At 39.6% G+C, this 9,005-nt stretch overlaps 1 protein-coding gene across 1 annotated transcript; it reads right to left on the bottom strand.

Annotated features, from left to right (window-relative positions):
* Positions 1 to 558: 558 nt before the first annotated feature.
* On the bottom strand, positions 559 to 7,398 carry LOC136750891 (lanC-like protein 3). The gene is made up of 5 exons (XM_066706040.1): positions 6,657 to 7,398; positions 5,866 to 5,989; positions 3,191 to 3,388; positions 2,744 to 2,951; positions 559 to 2,608 (listed from the first exon to the last, which is right to left on the bottom strand). Exons 1-5 carry the CDS (start codon positions 7,197 to 7,199, stop codon positions 2,449 to 2,451), a joined length of 1,233 nt encoding a protein of 410 aa, XP_066562137.1. The 5' UTR covers positions 7,200 to 7,398; the 3' UTR covers positions 559 to 2,448.
* Positions 7,399 to 9,005: the final 1,607 nt, after the last annotated feature.

Raw genomic sequence — 9,005 nt, 5'->3', positions numbered from 1 at the left:
TTAACAGAACACAGGGTAGAGGTACTCCTCTCTTAAATGCTATGTCTTTTACTGTCCCCTCTTTTCCTTACACTAATCCTTTTCTTACTTGACTTCTCTTCCCCCTCACATCTCACATCAGGGTTCCTGGGGTTGATACTGTGGAGGAACACTTAAAGGTTCTTATTAGAACCTCTTACCAATAATCCCTGCAAACAAGGATCCTTAAATAACCTTAAATGTATCTTAAATCAACTGTGATCATGATGAAAAAGGGTTCTTAAATGATCCTGTGTTCACGACGGACCTCGCGGTTCTTAAACGAACCTTTTAATAAACTTATGAATAACCCAAAGGTTCTAAATAGAACTGCTAAAGAACTGTAATTTTTTTGGGCAGCATTGACCCATCTCCCCACACCTCCCTGAAACCCACATGTGTGTGTCTGTGTGATAGTGTTTGTATTTTAAAGCTCCTGTGGCCTCTTTCTTTGTTCCACTGAACAGCTGCTTTATTGCACATTTATAGCTTAAATGTTGGCGCATTCATTGTAATGCAGAGACAACACACACACAAGTATGAGATTAAGGTTGTTTTTTCCCATTTATTTTTGTTCAAGTACCATCTGTAAAGGCATTTAAAGCAACTATCGTCAGAAGAACAAAAATAACCCACAGCTTAATAATGTATAATAGTGTTACATGAATATATCAACCGGATCACAGTGAAGTTCAATAATATAGTGAGTAAACACTTGTAAAACAGTATAAAAAGGCAAACGACAGTTACTACATACTGAATTACATCTATGCAGCATAAGATTAGATAATAACTTTACTATACACAATAGATCTACTACAAAAGAAGTACATACACACACAACAGAATGAACAAACTAAAAGGAAATGACTTTAACTGCAGTATTCAAACATTTCACAATACATCAAGACAAAGTGCATAAAAATGTATAGTAAATTCCTTGCCAAGCAACTGGTTGTATTTGTCAAGTTCATGATTAAAAAAATTACATTGAAATAGCTATAAATATATCCATATAACACTACTCCATTATTTAACCTCATAGAATAGTAGACAATTAGTACTCTAATCAAGTAGAAATATTCCTATTCTTTTTAAATTAGATTTATAACCCCAACTGTCAAACTGTCATGTTATACATTTTCTGAAAGCTTTATAAAACAGCACAGAAATGGTTTTCAAACATTTCTTATAAGAAAATTCAGAGAAAGGTAACTTGTTTTGATTTGTTTTGATTAAGGTTTGAGATAAGGTGATATTATCATAATTAACTATGTAAAAGGTACATTAAGATATAAACCAAATCAAAACATTGAGCCACCCCAAATCAGAAACAAATTGCAAAGTGCTTGAGAGAGGGCTGGCATGTCAACAATTATTGAAATTAATTATTTTTTGGATGGTGGGTGGGTCAAAGTTTTGCTATTATAGCTCCCTATCAGAAACAATAATTATTCACAAGCAAAATATTTAAAACTTGCAAATGCACTACCTCATGTATAAACATCTACAAACATCAGAAGTAGTACTACACTTGACTGAATACTACACATAAAACAAGTAACTAAAAGCGTTATTACATTTCTTAATTTTGGATTATATGAAGCTGCTTTAAAACCACATTTGAATCCTCACGTTGAATTTCTGCTCGCCAACATACTCTATAAAAGAAAACATATCTACCTATCTATCTATATATATATATACACATAGATGGACAGGAAAATCAACAATAAATATGTTTTTTCAGGGATGTCATCTGTGTAATTTCTTTTTAGACAGTGGTCTCTTCTGTGAAACGGCAGTTTCTCTTTCTTACTGTTGGCTGGCCCCTTATTAAAAATAGCAACTATATGACAGAGAGGTAGGATAGTGTTGGGATACTGGAATCCACAAGATGAAGCTTGCGATCCAAATACAAAAACAAAACAAAACAACGACCCCAGAAAACTAAACAAAGAGGAATATAAAGAAACCACAAATTGCCCCTGACAATCAATAAGGAATTGAGAATTCATCTCAATACAGATTGTCGCTGCTTTGGACCTGATATGTTGATATTCCTCATCACTTACTCTATTGAAGACACTGACAATGTTTTATGACTGCGAAGCACAGCAAATTAATCTTAATTATATGGCACTTACTGACCTAAACTTAAACAAAAAGTATTCCTTACTGAATGTTTTTACATTCTGATTGTGATTCTTTTTTTTCACTTCACATTTGCACTGAATGTAAGACATGTTGTGCGATGTCTGCTCACTGTGAACCTGTGAACATTACAGACAGTGAAGTGCGTTGTGCAGTGCCAGGACTGTGATTACAGACTGCAGTGACAACAAACTAAACTAACAGGAACACAGTGAGCTGTGAATGACACGATTAGAGCTCATTTGTATGTCTGTGTCTAAAGTGCACTTATAGGATCTACACAAAAACACTGAAGAGGGGAAATTCAGACTTTTCAGGCTGGATCAGGTCAACCAGGAAGCAAACGGTCCCAGACAGACCTTCAAACAGGCTGTAAATACGGTCAATATAACAGGATCCTGTCTTGAACTCATCGGAAAACAGGAATTCTGCAAATCTGTCAAGAGAGAAAATTAGACGACACATTGATCAACCATAACTAGAAAAAAAAAATGCATTAATTATGTTCATGGTATAAAAATAATGCTACCAAAAACAGTTCTACATGCACGCTCTGATAAAAAACACTTGCCTTTGGGCCCTGTAGATATATTTGGAGTTGCCAGTCAGCCTGTACAGCAGCAGGAAAACGTAGGCACTGCCAGCCACCCCATGGCAAATTCCAGGCCCTTTCTTCAGCAGTCCCTTCTGCCACGCCAGCTCCCCACAGCGGATACAGGTGTCCAGGTAGCGGGGCTTTTTATTAATCAGGTAGGCTTTAGCAAACAGGTAGCAGACACCTGAGAAAGACAATGTCAAGAGAGGAAATCTAAACAATTTCACTAATCAATAGACCATCTTTGTGCTACGTGGCACAAGCATATCGCACGTCTATAAGGTACAAATTCAGAGAGAACCTTGGTGAAGAACATGTTTCATGGAGGTGTTCTCCCGTACAAGGCCGAACATCACAGACTGCAGGTCTATGTACTGTCCTGCTCCGTGCCACCTGTTCTGAGCTCTGTATCTATGGCCTAACCTGGAGCGCCATGGCACCAGTGCACCAACTCGTTCTCGCGCTCGATCATGGCTCCCAGTTCGGCTGGCCAGTTACAGTTCTGCTCCTGGTTCATCAGGAAGTCCACACTCTGCCACACTAAATCCCGGTCCCCAGGTAAGAGAAACCCGCTGTACGACAGCAGCATCTGGAGGACGGAGGAAAGTCCATGAGCTGCCCCTGTAACGAGAACAAACACACACACACACACACACACACACACACACAGAGTAAAAAGCATTGATGAACAACAAACCAAACTGTCACTAAACTGTCCACCATTTATTTTTTGTTCAGAATCACTACTTTTAAAGGCAATGTCCTCAAAACATGTCTTAATATATAGTGTGTTTGTATCCCAGCTGCTGCTAACTGTTCAAAGGGAGACTTTTATTGACTGTTAATCAGCATTTCCCATCTATTATTGGCAAGCTATAATGTGTATATGTAAATATTATGTGAACATCGCCTAAGAAAATCCTGAACAGTGTAGATGGTGTACAGTGTGTAATGGCACAGTCTACCATGTTTGTCAGAACACATGTTCATTATTGGAGGTATCAGATACACGAAAATGTTGCTGTAGTGCAATATTAGCATTCCTTGGAAGGCTTTGCCTGAAGTGCAGAAAGATACAGCTCTGAATCATGTAAGGCTGCTATTTTTACATATTTCAGGATTGTCAATTTATTTTTTCCCACCATTTTGCATTCATGAATTACAGGCAATTTGCCCAGGCTCACTGCTAGAGCCCCTACATAAGCCGGGGTGAGATGAAGAGATGAAGACAACATACACATGTCTTCCAAAACGTGCACTGGCAAGCCATTCACTTCTCTTCCCATTGCTGTTGTGTCAGAAAGAGAAGTGACTTTGCTATTATTGATATCACAACAAACTTGCAAGCAACTGACCATGGACAGGGCATCCCTGGTATGCCATGGGCAGAGGATTCCCAAGCCGGCCTCCACCCAGCCATACCCAGCAGCACTTGTGTGCCAATTGTGTGCTGCTCTGGGAGCTTCCAACCCCAGTTTTCTAGAGGCAGAGCCTGGACTGGAACCAGCTCTATCAAAACACAAGAGATCATTCTACATTCTCTATGGAGCCTCTTAGCCAGTGCTCTTCAAACCAGTCCTTGAGGAGTAGAATCCCGTAGCTATCAAACTCTTTGAATTTGAGTGCATTACACATCAGGAGGTCAGATTGGTTAAATTAACTAATTAAGAGCTCTGGAGGTATGACAAGCATACATGTGTTGGCCCTCAATTAACTGATTTGAGCCACTGGGGAGCCGTGACACAGCAATAATTCACAGACGCATGTCTTATCAATCACAGTTTTTGCTCTTTTAACTTTGGCAAACACTTAGCACATTTGATCCACAGTCTGCTGCACATCAGTGCTGAAGAGATCATTTTTACAGTCAGTGTTATAGCACCAGAAATACACTAGTACTGGGCATGCATGCAAATACCTGTGCAGTGAAATATGTTTGAAAACAATGTCAGAGCTCATTAACAGCCTCACAGAGTAAAAACAGGTTAAACCAGTAGTCAAGTTAATTTGTTGTTGTTTTTATACTCAAAATGCAGCAATATGGACTTGGCAAACAACATGCAGGTCTTTAGACAGCCTTAGCATCCAGGTGTAGCCTCTTTCTTGTGACCAATTAATATATTCCTCTACCTTCACAAGTGCACTCAGATGAGATCAAAAGCATGAAGGATCATGCTTGTTAAACAGCCTGCTGCCTGCTGCTGACATAACAGACAGGAGTCTCACTATTTCACCTCTAAACTGCCCTTACAGAGTGAATGTACTTGTTGGGATAAAAGTGTCGATACCGAACACATTGTTCTGTTGGAACGTATCTTGGAAATGGGCCCCAGTCACCTAGAGATAGTCAAGAAAGGACCAGAGTCTGATGCAGTAGAGCACACAATGACAGGCAGACAAAGCATTAGTCCCATGAAAATGGCATGCAATTTCAGTAGAATTGGCACTCAAGGATTTCCACTTGAACCAATCACAGAAAATCACAGGCTTTTGTTGTGCGTGCGAAGTTCTTGCCATCGTGTTTCAGAGAAATCTGTGCAATTGCGGTATAACATTCGCTTAATTGTCTTTTCACTTATTTGTCCCCTTTCTCAATCTCCATGCAAACAGTCCCATAATCACATTGCTTACTATGGCCATTGTGTTGGAGAGAATGTTTAATCTTCACATCTGAATCACTTCTCCATCTGGTATAATCAAGGAAGAGCAGGGTTAGATTGATTTGGAGGGGAAGACAGCACTGATTGTGTGTAAACAACATAGGGAGGAGGAATGCTGAAGAGGATTCATTCATAAGCTTCCACATTGATGAAAAGGGGATTGAGCTCAATGTGGTATACCCCCTGTGTCTTCATTAGTTTATATGTTAACTTTAGTTAATAACCATTAGGATGTATGTTATGCCAAATTGATTCTGCATACTAGATCAATGGACTGCTAAAATCGTATGTAAAATAGGTTATGTTTACCGTAACAAATAAACATAAATTAAATGGAGGTTTTGATTTGAAATGCTAATTAAACACATGACAAATCAGACTCATTAAATAACAAGTGGCCTTACCTTTAATAGTCAATGGTGAAAGTGTGGTACTCACCCAAATATTCGGTGCCATAGTATGAATACATTAGTGAAAAGGGCTTCCTTTTCTTCCGAGCGTACTGTTTACCAGACTCAATGATAGCCTGGCAGATTGCTTTGATCTGCTCTGGACTTAATACCTGTACAAGAAACAACATGACATTTGATTCACTGAAGTAATAAATGCAGTATTTCATCAGGATTATGTGTTTTTTGTCTCACATCCTTGAAACAAATGTTTTGAATAAACCATTGGGACCTGTCTACTTAATCTCAATTAATGTGTCAATTCAGAGGCATGCAACTTCCTGTTACAAATGAAGTGTAAAAGCCATTAAAGAGTTGCTATAATGGCATAATAGGGATTAAACTATCAAAGTTGCTTTACAATATACTTGGCGGCTTGTGCATTTTTATTTTTACATAGACAGGTTTCTATAACTATACAGATGTCACTGGTTTTAGACTACTTTTATGCCCTATAGTGGTTATCATGGCATACTAAATCAAGGCTTCAAGGTCAACATGCTCTTTAAGTCAAAAACAGCAAGTGCAATGGGAGTCTTTTATTCTATGGGCGTTTGTTTGCAGGTGTCATTTCTTAAAGATCAAATCTCCTCGCCTATAGCTGAATGACGTGCGTAAGTCAGAGGAGGGATGCTCTTCACAGATGGCAAATGTAAAATGTACAACAATTAAGTGCTTTAACATTTTCATCACCCCCTCTAGTGACCAGTAACAACAAATGCAACATATTTGAAATGACAGGTGAGATCATCACCCAGTCACAGCATCCACACACCTTACCTCTATTCCCAGTTTCTGTTTGAGAACCAGAGCCCCACACAGGTAGCCCGCTCTCCCCACGAAAAGCTCATCCGAGCCGCAGTCGAGGAAGGTGATGGGCGCACACACCTCCCACAGGTTCCGAAATTTAGTGAGCGGCTTCACAAACTCCGCCAGCCCCAGGGCTTTGTACACCAGGGCTGCCACCGCATAGATGCCCGCGCCCCCCAGCAGGAAGGCGGCCCTCATGCTCTTATCCGGCTCGGCGTCCACATACCTCACGTACACGTCTATGATCTGCTTGGCTGTCTTCAGGTAGCCGTCCCTCTGCTGCGCAAACATGGGGCACTCAGAGACGTGGTACAGCATGTATGCCACCCCTGCTGGGCCATCATAGAGACCTCCATCAATGCAGTCCCTGGGATCACGGGCCATGGGGACATGCTTTATGATGTTCTCGATGGAGGCTGTCACTATGGGCAGCACAGCCTCCTTGCCCTGGCCGGTGAGCAGAGCGCCTTGGTAATCATGGAACCGGTTGGCGAAACAGCGCTTGGTCTCCATCGCGGCGCCCAGGGATGGATGTGACACAGATGCACCGCTATCTCTCAATATTCACCGGACGGGGCTCTGAATGGCAGCACTTCTTTCTTATTCTGTAATCACACCAGTTTGGTTAAAAGGAAATAAGAATTGAGGATTTGCCGTGATCACGCTTCCCAGACAGTGGAGGAAAAGAAAACGCATCTGCTCTGAGGTTTGGACCCGGAAACGGTCGTTGGAGGATTTGTGGGACTTGTAGTATTCTGTAAAAGCAAAGTTATACCCTGTGCAATTCGCCATTCATATATGTCCTCTTGATCCAATATAGTTCCCCCCCTAAAGCTGGTGTTTGTTTGTTCCTTATAGAGCATATAAGCATATTTAATATGCCATTATTTGAAATCCACACATTATTTTCAGTAATTGTCTTGCCGCAGCTGCATGACTTCTGACTCAGGTGAAAATGCAAGAAGCCAAGGGTTAAAAAAACAACACACACACACACACACACACACACACACACACACACACACACACACACAACAGAAACACAATTAGTTTATGAGATCCTCAGGAGCATCTGAAATGGTGATGATGATGATCATTACTATTGGTAGTAGCAGTAGTAGGTTAGTAGTAGTTATAGTTTATTAGTTTTTTTTTCTTCTAATGTATACAATGGTTCATTTGTTCAATTCTGTAGGACTCGGCGACCCTAAATTATTCAGCTTCAAGTAGATCATAAAAAAAGTTGAAACTGGCTCTAAAAAAGCGTGTTTTAAAGATTAAATTCGCATTAAGAATACATATAATTATTGAGAAGGTATGGAGCTGACAGATTATTCTCCATTAATCAAACAAAGGGATAATAAGCTAATATGAAACTATCTATAAAGAAGAAAATGGCAACAGGTAATTAAATCCTGATTGTGTTGGCTCAGTTGTAGGAAAACGTGAAAGGAAGCAACTGAGATAACGAGTTACACGCTTGTATTAAATTTTCATTAAGTAGGAATAATGAACCTGTCAGAGAAATGGCCGTTTAACTTCATATTATTACTTAAGGCTCTGCAAGATTAGACTGAACTGGAGTCACAGTAAATCCTGGGGAAAACATGTTTTAAAGACAGGTTTGTTTTATTCCAGCAGATGGGAGTGTAGTCATGGAAATAAAATTAAAGCATTGGCACCCATGTAGCTAACCTAACTATTCCAGCGGTTTAGAAAGTGACATTTGTAAATAGCATTTTTAAAATGGTTATTATGCAACCCATATTCTCCTGCAATAAGGTGTTTTTCCATTGGGTTAGTCGTACCACCTGTGAAGAAAATAAAGTCAACTGCTATATGATACAAAGTGTATTATGGCACCTAGAGTATTCCTTGATTAATATGCCTCACACTGTTTTTACCAAAGGTGACACAGAGGAACTAAATGAATTATAAAATGCTGGGGGATGTGTCACAAACTCCACTGTGCTTATCAAAACACTACAGTCAGATGAATATGCATTTTCTATTAGTTAGACTCCAGTGGTTTTGGAAGCATCTGAGCCGATGCCCGAAGTGTATCTAGCGTAGCTCAGATAGAACTTCAATTTAATATATTCTGAACGAGGAAATTAGATTCACACCTTATTCAATATTTGGAATATCATATAATACTGATTGCCAAAAGCCAGCTCATACATCATACTGATAGCATTGGTTCCATTATCTTTCTGTAATTATGTAGATTGCAAAAATAAAGTTGTAAAAATGTAGTTTCACAATATTTCAGGTCTACACTATTAGTGCTTTCTTCAGATGTATCTTGCTAATTTCTTT

Source organism: Amia ocellicauda, chromosome 6, assembly GCF_036373705.1.
Source record: "Amia ocellicauda isolate fAmiCal2 chromosome 6, fAmiCal2.hap1, whole genome shotgun sequence".
Taxonomy (NCBI): Eukaryota; Metazoa; Chordata; class Actinopteri; order Amiiformes; family Amiidae; genus Amia; species Amia ocellicauda.
The sequence above is the reverse complement of the archived record's forward strand: the minus strand, read 5'-3'. Positions and strand labels throughout refer to the sequence as shown.